Raw genomic sequence first — 19,890 nt, 5'->3', positions numbered from 1 at the left:
GATGAAACGGAAAACCCAGATTGGGGATTCATCATGGGCAAAAGCTAAGTTAGCTCCTGTGAATGGTCACACCATCCCTCGCCTCGAACTATGTGGAGCAGTTCTTGGTGTGGACATCGCGCTTGAGTATCGAGACACCTTGGTATACCTTTGACTGATATTGTGTACCATACGGATAGCAAGATAGTTCTGGGATACATCTCCAACAACACGAAGAGGTTTTCAATATACGTCACAAACCGTGTAGCCTATGTGAGAAAATACTCCTCACCAGGACAGTGGCACTACATCTCTTCACAAAAAAACCCAGCCGATCAAGCTACAAGGCCTGTAGCTGCCAACCTCATGAAAGACAGTCCGTGGCTCCTTGGACCAATCCAGGACCAATCAGAAGACGATCAGCAAACACCTGATGTGGTCATAGACAAAACACAAGAGGAAAAGACACCTGTTCAAGACAAACCAAAAGCCAATACTAACTGTCTAGGATCCTATAGATTTGAGAAATTTTCTCAATGGAAAAATTTGGTGAGAGCAGTTTTATCTCTAAAGAACTTTGTAAAGTCAAAACTTACAAATGGGAACACTGACGATAACTTCCGGATGGAGCGGGCCCACATGAACTCTCTTGACAGAAACATTCATAATTAAAATTGTTCAAGGGAAGTGTTCAGAGAAGAAATGCAGTGTTTGAAGACAAAGTCTTCGATTGCAAAGAACAGTTCAATAATAGCCTTGAGCCCTTTCATAGACACTCACGGTGTACTACGCGTCGGCGGACGACTAAGAAATTCAGAACTTCCATGTTGTGAGAAGAACCCGGCAATAATCCCAGGAAAGCATCACATTGCTTTACTACTAGTGAGGCACCATCATGAACTTTCACAGCATCAAGGTAGACATTTCACCGAGGGGGCTGTAAGGGCCTCAGGTTTATGGATAGTGGGTGGGAAACGTCTCATAAACTCTGTTTTACACAAGTGTATTGTGCGGTGTAAGATGTTCCGAGGTAAACAGGAATCTCAGAGAATGTCAAATCTACCAGAGGACAGGACCAGACAGTCTCCACCTTTTTTCTTACGTTGGTGTGGATACCTTCGGCCCATGGGAGGTCGTATCTCGTAAGACAAGGGTGGGCTGGCCCACAGCACAAAGATGGGCCTTACTCTTCACATGTCTAGTCACTAGGGCTATTCACATGAAGTCATCGAGGAAATGAGTTAGATCATGCTTTGTCAATGCTCTCACGTCGCTTTGTGGCAATTCGTGGAAATGTGAAGCAGTTCCGTTCTGACAGAGGGACCAACTTTATTGGGGCTACAGAAATGCTCCAAGTGGATACTGTAAATGTTGAAGACACCCTGATCAAGGACTTCTTAGATGGTAAAAGAATCAAATGGATCTTTAATCCACCCCACTCCGCGCACATGGGTGGAGCATGGGAAAGACTGATAGGTGTAGTGAAAAGGATACTTGGCAACATGACAAAGGATGTATCTTCAAGGAAGTTCACGCATGAAGTACTCACTACGTTCATGTGTGAAGTGTGTGCTATTGTGAACGCTCGACCCATCACAGCAGTATCCAGCGACCCAGAGGACCCCGAAATACTGTCCCCGTCAACTCTACTTACACAAAAGACATGTCATGAGGTTGTTCCTCTACAGGGTGTCAAGGCGATATTAAGGATCTATATCGCAAACAGTGGAAACAGGTACAACTACTCGCAGACACTTTCTGGAGCAGATTTCGGAGTCACTACCTCAGCACTCTCCAGACTAGGTCTAAATGGACAGAGGACAGACCCAATATCCAGCGCGGTGACATAGTGCTACTGGAAGAGAGGAACTGTAGTAGAAATGAATGGCCCAAGGCCATTGTGACTGAAGCCATCAAAAGTGATGATGGTAAAGTGAGGAAAGTGGTGGTGAAAACTAACCGCGACGGACAACCTGTGTGCCTAACCAGACCTATCGGTGAACTTGTTGTTCTGCTCAGAGCAGAAAATTGACATTTGTATTAGGACGTTGCAGAATTAGTGCCTTTTTTGCAGTTAAGGTTTTAAATGATTTCTCTTGTAGTCCATCCTGTTTGATGTACTTTGATCAAAGTTGTTTTTTGCCTTTTTTATATCTGTTTACAGTTTATATTAAGGGCATTGTCTGCACCAAATATATTGTGCTAAGCTACGGAATGTCTCATAGAATTGTTCCCAGTTCAAAGGAAGGATAATTTCTGCCTTTATTACATAATGCTTGGTGTATTTTAATGTTCTTAATTTCATGTTATATTTTAAGTGTCCTTTTGTTATTTTCGGTAATATATCTCATGATATATTAGGCGGGGAGTGTTACGTTACATCAGTAACAGTAGTAGATTACTCCTTCTGAACAGGATTTGTCACATTAGGTTGATGAAATTATCTCCCTTTGATTACGTCCGTCAAAGGCGTATTTTTTTTTATAACGGTCTTATTTAACGTCAGGGGTTTAGAGTTATCGCGCTTGGCAAGCAAGAGGCTCCGGCCATGCTTTATGGGCAGTAAAATGGAAAATTAGGAAATAATAAGTCATCCGATTGCATCGGAACATATAGGACAACTAAGATCTTTTTACTATATATAAGCGATCAGTGTAATTTCAATCTAAGGACTGAATAAATACGACACTGACAAGCAGTTTGCGTTGAAGTCAATACACCAGAGCGCAGACAGCACAGTTACACTCATATTTTATAATTTATTCTATTTGATTTGTTGTTACCGATAAATGTGCATAAAATACATTAATAAAGCTTGTTCAATCAAATATATATGTTTGTATTTATATTTTTATCTCCAGAGCAAGACGCGGGGATAAAGCCATCCATTGCCAAGCCTAATAGCAATATATATTTGTTCGATGTTTTGACATTAAAAGTAATTATTTGTTGAACCGGTGCTAAATGGGAAATTTTTAAAATTCATAATAATGGGGAATAATTTATGCATGTTTTTTTTATCTCCTGGAAATAGCATACATTTGCATTAATTTAGTGCAGTTGATTAGATTGTGCACGTGTGACAGTTTATATATACAGCTAGAGGTTGCACTATCAAACCAGGGGTCGGGGAGCTGTTGCTGACAAGACTGTGTTGTGAGTATGGTTTATTTATATGAGTACTTGTACACACCTTGGTATACACAGGCTGGATAATTTCATAAATGCCTTGACAGAAGTCTGGTACAAAGGTGCAAATGGTGTTAGATGGCACTCTGTATAGGTAGGAAAGAGAGAATATAATAACATCAGTAATATTCAGTGTGACTCATCAAATAATTTACATAAACTTACACAACTAGTTTGCCCACATATGGTTTCAAAAGTGAGCATTGAAGAAAATATAATTAACAATCATTACACTGTTATCCTATGATTCCAATATTACCTATATAGGGTAAGTATTCTAATTGTAATTAGTGCTATCTATACTCCAGCTGCAATATGAAACTTGCAAAAAGTTCAAAAATATTATTTATATAGTCCACAATATATGAAATAATTCAAACACTGATCAACTTTAAATTCAAACACTGTGATTTCACAGTCAAGTCCTGTTTGCAATTCTTAAGCCTTACTAGAAATATACATTTGGAAATATAATGTTCATAATCATTTTTTGTTTTTGGAAGCAGCCACTTTCACGTGCTTCTGTAATGCTCACTGCTGTTGGAGTTGTGTGAAGTAGCTTGAATAACACCAGTGGGCCAAGAGTGACTGAACAGTGTGACCACCTGAATGAATAACCCTTTTCGTTTCACAATTTTTTCCAAAAGAAAAAATCGTCAGGTGGACATCGCACCTCTGTCAAATTATGCTTAAGGTCACTTAGACGCAGTATAAAATTATGACAACTAAAAAGGCAAACTTTTACAATTATAACAGCTAAAATTTTATATTTGAGTTCACCGCTTGTGAATTACATGTACCTTACAATGTTTTCAAATTATCTTTCCATTCATTGCAACTCCTCTAGAGGCGCTATGATTTGTGTGCTGAAGTAGTATGTTCCTCAGCCATAATGTGCGTATTACAAACCACGAACATGTCGTGTGGGCAGCTGCGCGTGTAATGGTTTACAGTTGTATTATGTCTTTTGTATAAAACATTTAAGTTTCGAAACGAATAATTATTTCATCTTTGTCTGAACTGAAGTGTGAAGATGTTCACGTTGTCCAACTGAGAACAATTGTCGCTTGACAGATACCAACGAATTTGGCGCATTTTGTAATTTAGATATGCTAACTTGTGCATTTCTGACTTGATTCAACTTATATTCCACCAAGATATGTGCTCCATATTTGAGTTAGAGAACCACACGTGTCAATAAGAGAAACCTGTCGAAACAGATCCAACAATTTTTTTTAATAGTTTTTAAAATCATTCCTTTTGACTGTTCGAAAATTATCAATATTTTTGTTATTATCTGATGATAGAAAAATATGTTGTTATACATTGCTTATTAATTTCCAAATCCAGGCGAACATAATTGACTTGACCGTAACCTTGTTCTAGTTCTGATTTCTGATCGGGTGATAATTGCGTGGGCGCGGTGGAGCTTGAGATTAATGCGCTCAACCATGTTTAACGTGGTAATTTCATTTTGGTTTTAAACATCCTTCCTTTTGTCTGTTCGAAAATCATCAATAATGTCTGTTATTGTCTGGTGATAGACAAATATGTTGTTTTTAATTTCAGTTAATTTCCAATGAAACTATTAAATCCTTACGCGCTAGGTGTTTATTTTATGATTATGAGCTCAACTGGAAAAGGCAGTTAAGATTTTTCTGTGGAAATAGAAGACGGGAACATCATCATGTCAAACACTGTGTGCCTTTAAACTTTCGATCCTTTCTAATCAATCAAGACCAGTTATGCAAACATTAATAGAGGCGTGTCCTCAATTCAATCCTATGTTTCAAGTGGTTTTAATTATGCACTCATTACGGGAGTTTGTCAAAGGTGACGGTCATGAGAACACTGAATGCAGAATGACTAAATGCTGTTTGCAAAGGACAACATCTGTTTCCATCCTGACTACACTAAACGCCAAAGGAAACGTTACCCTCCTACAATTATGAATTCCTTAGAAACTGTCAAAGATATGTTAGAAGGTATGTTAAAGCTTAACAACACAGCTTTATGCAAATCCCGAAAAAAAATTCTCAAATGCATTCATATTTTGGTGAAATGCATCTTTTTGAGGAGAGTTACATTGTCCTGTTTTCGTCCATGCCGAAATATGCCAATAACAGTGATTGAGATGTCCAAAAGAAAGGTTGAAAAAAATTTTGCTTTGAGACAAAGATAAACCAATTAAGGTCACCATTTTTCAACTATTAAAACAAGGAACAACTGTTGTAGAGTGTATAAAATTGTAAAATAATCACTCCTATGATTTCAGTCTTTTAGAACATTTTCTGCTGATTTGCATTAGTGAAAACAAGTAAAACGTGTCTTTGATATTTTGAGTGAAAAAGTAGTTCCGCCACAACGTGACCTAATTGAGAGGTCATCGGTTATCCAATCAAATCGATAGAATCTCAGGTCAAGTCGTTACGACACAGGTCAACGCGATACGACACTCGTGTGACGTACGAGATCAGTATGCACCTATCCATACGTTGACCACGTGGGTAATAAATGTTAGTACTATGTCGATCATTTGTATGTAGGCCTGTAGCATTTCATGCAAATATGAAATGATTTGAATATTCACTTTAGAACATTAAACGTACGTTATCATTTGAAAATGAATGTGACCATTTGTCAACTGCATGTATGAAAGATTGTTCCCAAAGGCGATAGAACGAAAGAAACTAACAAGACAATACGCATAGTTATTACCATATATCAACGGGAATATAGCACATACCATAAAATCAAGCAACAATTGATCCATTGATCCAAAGAAGGATCGTGTTAGTTACTAAAAGTGATAATAGTGAGTGAGTGAGTTAGAGAGTTACATTTAAATTTCAGCCATATCGTGACGAGAATTTGAACATAAATATTCAAATATTCAAAAGCGATGGGCAGTCGAAAACACAAGAATATCACGGGGGTAAGTTAAAGTTGATAGCAAAGAATAAGCTATTAATCAAATATAACGAAAGTGGGCTACAGATCGCCAGTAACTGAAAGTAGATCACCATGTTATGGACCACGGGGACTTAAAAAGACAATACGAAAGGTAAGACAGACAAAACAATTAAGCAACAGAAGTCTGGTCACATTACCTGGAATATACATTCAATGTATACATAAATATCCTCAGCTATAACCTGATAGCTTAAAATGCATGTTGTGAAGTTTGAAAATGATTGAAAACATGTTTATATATAAATATCATGACACAAAATTCAATTCATTTTAACTTCACGGGAAAGGTAGATTAAGTGAGTGATTATGATTTACGCCGCTTTTAGCAATATTCCAGCAATATCACGGCGGGGAACACTAGAAATGGGCTTCACACCTTGATCCCATGTGGGGAATCGAACCCGGGCCTTCGGGTTATCGAACACGATAACCACTAGGTTACCCCACCGCCCCATGTAGTTTAGAACTGTGCGGAGTCAAATTGTGGCGTGATAATTGCATTTAGTCTAGATAAGTGATGGATCTTTAAACACTCTGCTACGCCCCCCAGCTACGATGATAACTACCAATCATGTCATCGAGCCTATACAATGCGACAATTTGTTTTGTTCATATTAGCGTGACGAGTGAACGCACTGTTAGTGAACGCAGTCGTTTAACATCCGTGTCATGTTTACATGGTGATACCAACTGTAAATGTCAGGATAATGACCAGCTAGAAACAAGCCCACTACGTTTGGGACTCAGTACACGTCCTGATGTCAATCGGTGTTCAGTGGGCTTCGCCGGGTAGCTCTCGAGGACGAAACACTTTATGACTGCTCTTCACTGCTTCTGCCGCTTCAATAGGGTACATGTGATTAGATGTCACGAGGCCCGATGTTGGTGTGGATGACATAAATCATTCTTCAATATCACTAGGCTATTGCACATGTCAGAAATATTTTAGGCTCAAAACCTTTTGATAGCCCCTGTTATTATCTAAGCCATATTGTATGTTGATTTTGTATGTTGATAAATGAGGTTCTTACAAACATGAATACTATTGCAAAGTCAAACCCTCGAGTCGATGAAGAGATCATCAAGATGAGAGGAGATCAAGCAGTGTCTGGAATGCCAACGTTCGAGTCCCATCGAATGACACTCTTCACAGCAAGAAGACCCGTCCTGACCAAATTTCCAACAAGCAGGGAAGTTCTTGTCATACCACCAGAATTCCCGACAGCAGAGATTGGAGGTCAGTTTCTGTTAAGAGATGGTGGGTTTGACAACAGACTAATCATCTTTGCCACCGACCCCAACCTGGAGAGTGAGTGAGTGAGTTGAGATTTTAAGTCACATCGGCAGTATTTCCACCATATCGTGACAAAATCATGTTATGGATATATTAATATTTAAAGGTAAATTATAACATTCTGTCAACGATGGACAGTAAAACAAACAAACCAAGAGAAACTATGTGCAGCAGACAATATCTACGGCGATGGTACTCTACTATTTCCTGTTTAATCACACACACGCACGCACGCAAGAACGCACACACACACACATTAACACTACCAAAACGTGCGAAAAGAAAAGAATAACTGTATTGCTTTGAACTTCACAGCTACTCCTTGTTTCCAAACATAATATTTAGCATGTGTTAACGTACCATAGATTCGTGATCTGACTTGTCATGTGCGGAACTAATATACGACCATAAACATAAACACCATCTACAAATACGATCTCTGTAGATAGTCACTGAGCCAGATCAAACGCAGCAATTACCTTCCCAGAGAGACGCACGAAGGTAAGTACAGAGAAAGCAAACAGTCATCATTTCAAATATGATCACTAAATATATTTTACTTTATGGAATATGTCTGGGATATTATGGGATAATTTACTTGAATATTGGAAGTAGCACCAGTGGTGCTTATTAACCCAAATTTGAAATACTAGTAATACATATCGAATCGAGATGCTTTACTTCCCAGTTACAGTTGGATCAGTAGGTAACTACAGAATTGGTAGAACATCTGCCTCATTTGCAATTAACGATGTTTGATGATTGTGTGAGGAAAGATGCATGTATTAATGTATGTATTAATGTATGTATTAATGTATGTATGTATTAATGTATGTATTAATGCATGTATGTATTAACGTATGTATTAATGCATGTATGTATTAATGTATATATGTATTAATGTATGTATGTATTATGTATGTATTAATGTATGTATGTATTAATGTATGTATTAATATATGTATTAATGTATGTATGTATTAATGCATGTATGTATGTATGTGAGTGAATGAGTGAAGGGATGAATGAATGAATGAATACTATATATATGTTAACATTCTATCACTTCAGAGGCTATTGAATGAAAACAATACAAGTCTAAAGTTCAAGATATCACCCTGTATTTATATCCCGATTTCTAGATTGACATTCAGTCAGATATACACTAAGCGCCAAAAGAAACGTTAACCTCCTACCTTTATAAATTACTTCAGAGTAACGTTATCAAATATATGTTAGAAGGTATTAGTTTAGAAGAAAGCTTAACAACACAGCTTTATGCAAGTCACGAAAAAACATTCTCAAATACTTTCCTATTTCGGTGAAATGCATCTTTTTCAGGAGAATTAAATTGTCCTATTTTCGTCCATGCCGAAATACGCCAATAACAGTGATTGAGATGTCCAAAAGAAAGGTTGAAATAAAATTCTGCTTTGAGACAACGATAGACCATTTAAGGTCAATTTTCAACCATCAAAACAATAAACAACTGTTGTAGAGTGTAAAAAATTGTAAAAAGTGCAAAAATGCTCAGGAATATCTAAAATTATTTTTGTTAACATTTCTGCTTGCAAAGTAACATTTCTCCATTTTCTGTTTACACATAACAATATCTTGTTTGAGTGGCATTTTAGAAGTTGAGACGTACAATATGGAACAAGTTTTTATGGATAACAACTTCTTTATTTCGTGAGTGCGACGTTTCGATACAGATTCTTGTACCGTTGTCAAGCAAGAGTGATCACTCTTGCTTGACAACGGTACAAGAATCTGTATCGAAACGTCGCACTCACGAAATAAAGAAGTTGCTTGACAACGGTACAAGAATCTGTATCGAAACGTCGCACTCACGAAATAAAGAAGTTGTTATGCATAAAAACTTGTTCCACATAACAATATCAATCGCCAAAACGCAGCTATATTCAAGCAATATTTGCATCCATTGCCACGATTAACAGTTAAAGAGAGAGACAGAGCCATTTGGATGGTGCAGGTGGGGAATAAAAACATCTTTGAGTGGCATTTTAGAAGTTGGGAAGTATAATATAGAACAAACTTTATGGATAACAACTTCCTTTATATGTGAGTGCGACGTTTCGATACAGATTCTTGTACCGTTGTCAAGCATAATGCGTCGTCAATAATACAATAATTCCACTTTTTATCTTTTTTATAATTGTTACACATATGCATATATATTCTTTTAACTTTTCGAATCATCTTTCTTCACGATAAACACTGGACAAAGGGATGCCTGTTGTACTTGAAATCACTTTAGCTGATCTGATGTTCTTGTTATAATACTCTGAAATCAACTTCCTCTTCTCTAAATCATCCATACTGAGGATCACTGAAAATGTCGTCTGCTAGTAAGTAAACAAAGGGGGATAACTCTTCACAAACTAATGGAAAAGGATTAACGGAGTTGTCTCTCTTGAATGAAACCAAGCACTTGATAGCTGGTCAAGGCTGTTTTTACAAGAACTCCAATTAAACATATTCCTAAAATTCTCAATAATGTCTGGTCATACTATATAACAGTACTAAATAGACCTGTAGATTCTTTCTGGGCGTAGGCAGTAAGACTCCAAGTTCAGCGGTCCGGGGAGAGATGGGTTGGACAACTCCATTTTCTAAAGAAAATGTCGAAATTGTACGGTTGTGGTGTAAGCTCTGCGCTACTGACCAGTCACGAATACCGAGTGCTATATGCAGATGGTCTAATACTTTTTCCTTATCTTGGAATAGAATTGTTGTTAAAGGTCACATGCAATGTAAAACACAACTTTGCAGATTCTGATACCTTTCGGTATGGACATACCGAAACAAATCGTCAAAAATGCAAATTCAACTTATAAAGTTGAAAAATAACGCGATGAAAAAACCCGCGCGAAATCGGAGTTCAAACGTTTCACTAATTTTCCCCAGACTTTTCTGGGGAAAACGGGTTTCAACAGCTGGGCTGCGCTCATAGCACGTGCGCAAGTAAATAGGTTCGCGCAGCTTGGAAGCGGGTTGTCGGGTGAATACTCGGTGAAGGTTTTGGTGTGAGCTATTTTTCCAAATTTTTGTTGATATCTCACAGGCGCGAGCTTTTTATATGTTATGACAGTAAATTAACGGTTTATATAATTTCATTTGTCTATTTCTCCACACGTTCTTCTTACCGAGACACTTTCTCAGTTCGATACTTAAAAGCAATGTCATTATTTAGCGTTGACTGAATTTCTGACTGTGATATAGATATGTCGTTGTCACAGACAAAACTGAATGTCTTTTTTTATTGACACCTGTGTGTCTGCCTGCCTGCCTGTCTGCTAATGACAATATTCAATACACAGCTGCTATCACTGACCACATGCAATTTGAACTTAACACCAATCAGGCTATACACCATAAACAAAATGCATTGATTTATGGCCCGAGTTCGGTCTCTGTCACATTATGTAATTACACAGACAGGCAGGTGTGATACTTGAACACATGACATGTTATGATATCTGTTGATTGCAAAATGTTATACACAAAAAAATGAGCATGTATTTACAAAACCCAACATCTCTATATATATATACACACAATTAGCCGTGAAGGCATCTGCAAATGAACCAGCTGTTACACTTGAGTGCACGCCCACCCGCTCTGACTGGGTTCGGTATCCCTGCTGCTTCGTTTCTTGGGAAGTAAACCGAAGTACACAATATTGCACTTTTGATTTGCGATTGTACGCTTATCATTTTGTTTATATGTTTTTTCATAACCAGCAATGTATATTATATGCCATGAATAAGTGATAATTGTGTTTTAATTATGTTTGATTTTTTGGTTGCATGTGACCTTTAATGTTTTTTACAATTTAGAGCACCCCGTTGCGGACCTGCTTCATATGTCTACAATTTCGTTATGTTTAACAGTGGATACCGTCTTTAGATTGCCTTATTTGGAAACAGAGAACCTTGGAACGACCGAGGGAAGCGTAAACTCCGTACTTTTTTTTTTTTTCAGCATCGCCATTATTGAATGGGTTGTTCCTTTTCAAAAATTAGATCCGACAATCAGTTCATGAATACTATACAAGGTTTCCAGCGGATATGTATTTGTGGACAATTTCATTGGCTCATGATCAAGGCTTTGGTGAAGTTGCTATGTTTTGGTTTTCCTTGGACTATTCAGTCAGATCAGGGCTCAGATTTCATGTCATTTCCAGAAGGGAATGCATCATTTGGGCATAACTCAGGTTGTGTCTACAACGTATCAATGGTGTCCAATCTTTGGGAGCTAGTCGTCTCTAGCCCCTTTTTGTTCTGGTTTGAAAATTGATGGTTTTATGTGTTACATGCTCTCAAATTTGGTTAACAAATATGTGATACTTTCGATGACAGCTTTTTATGAAGAACAAATATATTTATGCATGACGAAGGATTATTAGCAAATTTCGCTGATCGTCTGAAGCGGTCCTCAGCTTTCATCACTACAGATGGACTTTAACAATTCAACATTATTCCATATGGGATCAGCTACACTCCAGGCAATTACCAGCATCTCATCACGTACACTCCAGACAACTACCAGCATCTCATCAGTTACACCCCAGGCAACTACCAGCATCTCATCAGTTACACTCCAGGCAACTACCATCATCTCATCAGTTACACTCCGGTAACTACCAGCATCTCATCAGTTACGCTCCAGGCAACTACTAGCACCTCATCAGTTACACTCCAGGCAACTACCAGCATCTCATCAGTTACACTCCAGGCAAAACTACCAGCATCTCATCAGTAACACTCCGGTAACTACCAGCATCTCATCAGTTACATTCCAGGCAACTACCAGCATTTCATTAGTTACACTCCAGGCAACTACCAGCATCTCATCAGTTACGCTCCAGGCAACTACCAGCATCTCATCAGTTACACTCCAGGCAACTACCAGCATCTCATCAGTTACACTCCAGGCAACTACCAACATCTCATCAGTTACGCTCCAGGCAACTTCCAGCATCTCATCAGTTACTCTCCAGGCAACTACCAGCATCTCATCAGTTACACTCCAGGCAACTACCAGCATCTCATCATTTACACTCCAGGCAACTACCAGCATCTCATCAGTTACACTCCAGGCAACTACCAGCATCTCATCGGTGAAGCGCCAGACAATCTCGAGTATGTCGAAGGCTATCACCGATTCCATGGGGTATCTCGATCACCTGAAGAGGATACGTGCCTTCCTCGAAAGAACCACCACAACTATAGAAACCCGTCTTACTAATGAGAGACAGGTGAAATGTGCTTAGAAAAATATATCGTCAAACTGCATTGAGAAATGTAAAGAAATTCCCATCAACTGTTTTATTGCCCGAGTATCAAATGTCGAAAACATTGAAATATTCGTCTGTTGTTTAACGTCACACACAACAATATGACAGCGGTCTTGGACCAGACATACTGTCCATCGATGACAGGATACTGATTCATACTATATCCAGTACTTATATTCAATTCATCGTCACGATATGGCTGAAATATTGTCTTTGTGACTTTAAACATTTAACTCAATCACTCACTGGACCAGAAAATCCAGTCATCAACTGCAAGACCATCGATCTACGCAATTGCGTCAAGACAAATAACATTTTAAAATGAGATTGGAGCAAGACTTTAGTGACGCTGGAGCTGGAGCTGGATCAGGATCAGGATCAGGAGCTGGAGCAGGAGCTGGAGCAGGAGCAGGAGCTGGAGCAGGAGCTGGAGCAGGAGCAGGAGCTGGAGCAGGAGCTGGAGCTGGAGCAGGAGCTGGGGCAGGAGCTGGAGCTGGAGCAGGAGCAGGAGCTGGAGCTGGAGCAGGAGCTGGAGCTGGAGCTGGAGCTGGAGCTTGGACTGGAGCTGGAGCTGGAGCTGGAGCAGGAGCTGGAGCAGGAGCTGGAGCTGGAGCTGGAGCTGGAGCTGGAGCAGGAGCTGGAGCTGGGGCTGGAGCTTGGACTGGAGCAGGAGCAGGAGCTGGAGCTTGAGCAGGAGCTGGAGCTGGAGCAGAAGCTGGAGCTGGAGCTGGAGCTGGGGCTGGAGCTTGGACTGGAGCAGGAGCTGGAGCTGGAGCAGGAGCTGGAGCTGGAGTTTGAGCAGGAGCTGGAGCTGGGGCTGGAGCTTGGACTGGAGCAGGAGCAGGAGCTGGAGCTGGAGCAGGAGCTGGAGCAGGAGCTGGAGCTGGAGCAGGAGCTGGAGCTGGAGCTGGAGCAGGAGCTGGAGCTGGAGCTGGAGCTGGAGCAGGAGCTGGAGCTTGGACTGGAGCAGGAGCTGGAGCTGGAGCTGGAGCTGGAGCTGGAGCAGGAGCTGGAGCCGGGGCTGGAGCTTGGACTGGAGCAGGAGCAGGAGCTGGAGCTGGAGCAGGAGCTGGAGCTGGAGCAGGAGCAGGAGCTGGAGCTGGAGCAGGAGCTGGAGCTGGAGCTGGAGCTGGAGCAGGAGCAGGAGCATGAGCTGGAGCTGGAGCAGGAGCAGGAGCAGGAGCTGGAGCAGGAGCAGGAGCGGGAGCTGGAGCAGGAGCAGGAGCTGGAGCAGAAGCGGGAGCTGGAGCTGGATGATGCATCATGTTTGGACCACTCTATTTATCTTTTAGCAAGGCAGCATTATAAGCATCATATAAAATATTCCAACATGGAAAAGAAACTCTTGCTCTGTTGTTACCTCTTCAACAATTTGTATTGTAGCTGCGTACTAATGTTTTGCCTAAACAAGTGTACACTGGTCACTATCCACATGATATTTTTCAGGAAATGATGAACAAACGGAAATGACTAATGCATTGGAGCTTTTCGTTGCAAAAATTTCATTTCGACATCAAGCATATTCAAAATAAAGATAGCCTCATGACAATCCATGAGCAATAATTCGGCTTTGACAACAGGTATGCTCATGATATTTTTGGAATTGTCTGCTTTAGCAGAGATTTCTTATGAGTGTGTACTAATGGTTCTCTCGCTTTATGTTAAATTTTACAAGTGTTGCTCACTACTATCATATATAATATATGCTAGTATGTCCTGTGTTTTCCAGTTTGGTACTTTCATTTGCAAAGAAAAGTGTTTTCTGTTGTAAAATATAGTGAATCCCATTTTACGTCAAGACGACCAGTTGTGTGAGGATCACCTTTCAGCTTCCAACACTTTCTCCCTGTTCAGCCAGGCTGAGGTTATTCATTCATTATACGGTGCTGAATTGAATAACTCCAGGGGAATATTGATCACAGGCCCGTTTAATTAGCTGTCTTTCCACCTACAGATTGTCAGTGATGGTTCATCAATTTTCTTAATATAGGCTTGTATGTCGTTGTCTGTGGTATCACCGTGTCTGTCGTGAGTGGGTTCAGCTACTTCAAATTGCCTTATCGTATATAGAATCAGATAATAATCAGATATTAATAGTAATATTATTCTCCGACACCAGATCCCGTAAATGACATTGGCATCAAGATTAATTGGACCACTTCTTGTAAAGGTCATACTTATACATGTTCTTATTCTTAAGGTACTTACTAGATATGGATGACAAATAACTTTCCAATATTATAACTTTCTCCACCTTTAGTTTCAAAATGGCAAGTACAAGAAATGACACATTTGACAACTTCGACAAGAGAGATGGCATGACGCCAGGTCAGGTTGCCGATGTCTTCACAAACGCCGCCGGCACTTACGACAAGGTGAGGTTAATGATCCTTAAAATGTTACTTATCGTATCTTATCTTCAGCAGCACGAAACGTGATGTGCTGGTTGTACGTAGGGGGAATGCCATCGGACACTTGAGCGTCACATTACAGAGTGTTCTACAGGTTCTATGCAAGGTGGATGTTTGTGTTGTAGGAGCCCCCATCTTATCACAACACACTCCCTAAACTCTCCTATCATATCTCGCCAAAATACACAGATTAACGAGAGTACAAGCTGACGGTTAAAAGAAACTTCAACGTAGATACAAATCAATCCAGTTTAAAAACAACAAAAAATGCTTGGAGTAAATTGTATTGCACTTACCGAAATTGTAACAAAATCAATATCTAATATATCAGTCCTGCAGCAACCGTTATTGGCATGTCAGTTGCAAGAATTCGGACGAGGTAGCCAAAACAAGCTTTTAAAGTAATGGGCAATGGTCACACACATATAGAATACGTCACATTACTAGTGTATGTGACCTCCAAGACATGGGAAAACCTACCGGGCGCACAGAAAATGTCAGTCGTCTGAATAAGTTACTGTCGGTTGACTTGAGGAGAGCGAAGCCACGACAACATGTTGACCTTGCTCACGGCAAGGATGTCCAGTACAGTTCACGGCTGCACGTGTTTTACGCTTTATATTCTGACATTTCATAAGAAAAAAGTTTTGTTACGTTTTTGCTTTTATATCTTAAACGTTTCTTTTGGCCGTCAGTGTAATATTGCATTGATTATGGCTGCAGCATATCCGCAAGAGAATATTATAATATATGTTCAGAATAAAAATTATGCCATAACTTCGCCCGCAGATCCTATCATTCCATTGTCATATAGCTTGAAATGAGAGTTTGACGTTAAACAACACAACGGACACATCAATATCATAATCATTGTGTATGACAGGTGGTTGTGGCGTACATTTACAGGTGTGGACGATCAGAAATTACAAGGACCACTTATATGTAGCCGAGGGTGTAGCTGACTACTTTCAGGAAGATAGGAGGGCATCTGTGAAGATTCTGGATGTTGCTGCTGGCACAGGGATGTTAGCTGAACAGGTGAGCACACTGTGGAGAAAACTAATGATTCTTATTCGGGACTGGTCATGGGGAATTGAGTCCTGTGATTGAGATTCGTCTGGTTCAGACCAAGCAAGTCATGACTCTTACTAAACAGGGGTGTAAAGTGTAGGATAAGACAAGACAATGACAGCTCTTATGGCAAGGGGTCTGTTGAAGTTTGGCGACTGAGCAATTAAATTGTGGTTGATGGATCTAGTGACATATTCTATGAGTTAGGATATGGTGAATGAGGACTGACCGACACAGTTAAAGTTATTTGTTATGTTTCAGTTGTGGAAAAAAGGATTTAGGCAACTAGACGGTCTTGATCCATCGCCTGGTATGATGGCTGAAGCAATGAAGAAAGGCGTATACACTAATTACTACCTGGAGTTCATGGATGGACACACCATTACCGAACTGGACACAGGTCATATGTTAAAATAAATCTATTTTGAGATGTTTTTATTTAACTTTAATATAAAACACCTGGCAAACCAATCATCTGTAGAATTGACGATTATGCGCAAATTGGAAATAATGTACCATGTGTTAATTCAAGTGTGGCTGAATGGATATCTTTGTTCATTATGTTCGCACTACAGTTGGTTGTAACTGTTGTATTTGATCAATGCATACGTATTTATGAACTTGTCATATAATATCAGTAATTATTTCAACCCATTACAGACACATACGATTGTCTGGTGGTAGCTGCTGGTTTCAACATAGGTTTATTGCCTTCTGCTGCCTTACCGGAGATGGTGCGACTTGTGAAGCCGGGTATTGTGGTTTTATTTTTGATTCGTACGAATTTGTTCCAGGAACCTTTATGATACCCAGTATGGCCATGCATTTTCTGATATGATATGATGAAGTTATATATTTATTACAAGATGTAGATACAGTCACGTCTAAGCTCAGTTTGTCTTAGACGCCAACTTTAGATCCAAGCACAAACGAGCACATGGCCTTCAAGACTTTAAACCTTTCATAACCCGTAAAGACCCGGGTTAGAATTGGTCCTCAGCAACCCAAGCTTGTCGAAAGAGTAGACTAACGGGATGGGGTGATCAGGCTCTCTGACTTGGTTGACACATGTCATCCTCTGCCAATTGCGTAGATCGATGTTCATACCGTTTATCACTTGATTGTCTGGTCCAGACGCGATTATTTACAGACCGACGCCATATAGCTGGAATATTGCTGAGGGTTGAGTAAAACTAAACTCACTCACTCACTCATAAATCAGTGAAAAGTAGAGTGAGTGAGTGACATCAGCAATGTTTCAGCCATATCGATGAAAAGTACAATGTAGAAGAATCACCTTGTTTCGAAAAACAGTTGACGAAGTTTACATTCTGTTGAAATATCATTGATGAGGACAACCTGAAACACTGGATATGAACTAGACTAACGCTTACTCCCTGAATATATAAAATTTTGATAGTAACAAATAAACCGATTTAAATTGAAAAGGAGCCATAGAGAGTTGGGAGATTAAGTAGCCTGGGATATCTAGACTTGCTTCATGAAGGGCTTTAGCACTTCAGAGAGGGCTAAGCATTAGGGAAAATAATTTGGTTCAGGGACTGTGAGACAGACTAGATGTCAACATAATGTCTCTCTTTAGGTAGCTGAAAATTAAAGGTTTCGAAAAATAATAATAAGTGGAATCACGTCTGAAAAACAGGTTAAGTTTCAGCTCTCCTCATAATTGCTGATGGAGTGGGACCTCGTTTCATCATATGACAATTTAAGCAATTACATTACTCAGATATTATGTAAATAGCATTGCCCTATAGCAAATGACTACGGAAAAATATACTGATTTGAAGATCGTTGTTGTCCGTGGCAGGAGGTGTGATGTGTTTTGGCATCCCCGACGCTCGATTCACTGAGGTAAAGGAATACATCAACAGACTGGAACCTCTGATGCAATGGATGGAACAGGATGGGGCGTGGCAACTGTTGGACAAGAAACACTTCGAGGATTTTTATGACGATGCAAATCCAGGACTTGTCTTCAGATATATAGTTCGTGCATCTGATATCGATGGAAAACAATACATAGAAAAGCTTTGTCACACACACTGACGTTCTTTCACTGATGAAACCAGTGCTATTAAGAAATACACTGTTTAAGAATCCTACCAGCTGTGGTAATGGCCCTTGTAATGTTAATCCAATTATTGGTGCAGCAATATGTGTCCAGTCTTTGTTAAATGCTTTGCTGTCACTCTTCAACTACCCCTGCTTCTCGTTGTTAGTTGCTACTTTGTGAGTACCAAGCTAATGCTGGGGACAGATACTGTGCGATTGTCCCTGTTAGGTTCCCTGTATGTAGCCATGGAATGTAAATCACAGTTTGCCAGGCTTCTGTTGCTCATGTGTTTCAGCTTTTCTTATTTAGTAACCATGGTTCCTAGTTTGTTGATCTAACATCGGGTTTGGGGTCCATTTTTATATTGTGGTGTTGATTTAAATACTTTTACAAAAAAAATTAAATGCTATCAATCAGTTTTACGTTATAGCTCTGATAATGCAGTTGTTCTACTGTCCATCGATGACAGGCTTCTTATTCTAAATATATTAAGTATTTGTATTCTAATTCTCGTCACGATATAGTAAAATATTACCGATGTGGCGTTCAATATTACTTCACTCGTTCAGGTTCCCTTGATAGTTAGCTTTGGATCCGGTGTTTTATTATTTTATAGTATATGTTATATTCCCGTTGATATATAGCAATACGCATGTGTATTGTCTTGTTGGTTTTGTCGCTGCATCGCCTATGGGAACATTCTTGCATACATCCAATTTACATTATGCTCACATTCATTCACAAATCTAACATACGTTTAATGTTCTAAAGTGAATATTCTTGTCAAATCATTTCATTATTGCACGAACGGCCACAGGCCCATATCCAAATGAATGACATTGTACTAACATATATACTGAAAACAAAAAGTATGGGAACACCCTGAAGTTTGGTAGTCATTTATAAACTGAAACGTGGTGAGCTCGAGATCAGTTATACTCAAAGGTAAATGCAACTTCGTGCGTTCTTAATGTGCACTTTAAACGACATGTTGGAACATGCAGTGAAGCAATTGATTCAGTATTCGTTGAGTTTGAGTGAAATGAAACAAAAATATCAAAAACAGCGAAAAACAAGGGTGCTGAAACACACCAACACCATGTTTAATTCAATCGCCCAAACACAACAGCTTAGTGCATGTGGAAGACAGACTTCCCTTGCATGACATGACATGACATGAATGTTTATTTAGACCAAAGGTCAATCGCCTTTACGTTCAATAATAATTAACATGTGCACATGTGCATTACATTTCTCACCCCGCCCACTCCCCTCCCCTCATGGTGGCAGACCCGTAAGATACATAGAGATTCAAACAAATTCAGCTGTTGCTTTCTCCTTAAGTATATGATACACAAACTTTGACAAAATAAGTATAACTGCAGTACGTTCGTCTTGCAACAGCTCAACAAATCTAGCCAGACTTGGATATTTGTAAACTGACCTTGATATATATCTTTTTCTATAAAGTTCATCTTTAGGACAAACCATCACAACATGGTATTCATCTTCAATGTCCTTACAGCAAAATGGACATAGTCGTTCATTTAATTGTAATTTGGGAGTAAACCATCTACCT

The 19,890-nt window shown here is 39.5% G+C and overlaps 1 protein-coding gene across 2 annotated transcripts in view; it reads left to right on the top strand.

Moving 5' to 3' along the window:
• LOC124292432 (methyltransferase-like protein 27) overlaps positions 1-18,689 on the top strand; it is a 32,897-nt gene extending 14,208 nt beyond the window's left edge. Inside the window, exons 2-6 of one of the 2 annotated variants that reach the window (XM_046729511.1) lie at positions 15,016-15,130; positions 16,073-16,204; positions 16,499-16,637; positions 16,898-16,990; positions 18,066-18,689. In XM_046729511.1, coding sequence (XP_046585467.1) covers positions 15,023-15,130; positions 16,073-16,204; positions 16,499-16,637; positions 16,898-16,990; positions 18,066-18,304 — 711 coding nt within the window. In that variant the 5' untranslated portion in view covers positions 15,016-15,022 and the 3' untranslated portion in view covers positions 18,305-18,689. The remainder of the gene's footprint in view (positions 1-15,015; positions 15,131-16,072; positions 16,205-16,498; positions 16,638-16,897; positions 16,991-18,065) is intronic. The other variant, XM_046729512.1, reaches the window with a different exon arrangement.
• The last annotated feature ends 1,201 nt before the right edge of the window (positions 18,690-19,890 follow it).

This window comes from Haliotis rubra, unplaced genomic scaffold, assembly GCF_003918875.1.
Source record: "Haliotis rubra isolate DU_JTF1 unplaced genomic scaffold, ASM391887v1 Scf517, whole genome shotgun sequence".
NCBI classification, from domain to species: domain Eukaryota; kingdom Metazoa; phylum Mollusca; class Gastropoda; order Lepetellida; family Haliotidae; genus Haliotis; species Haliotis rubra.
This window is presented reverse-complemented; position numbering and strand designations above follow the sequence as displayed.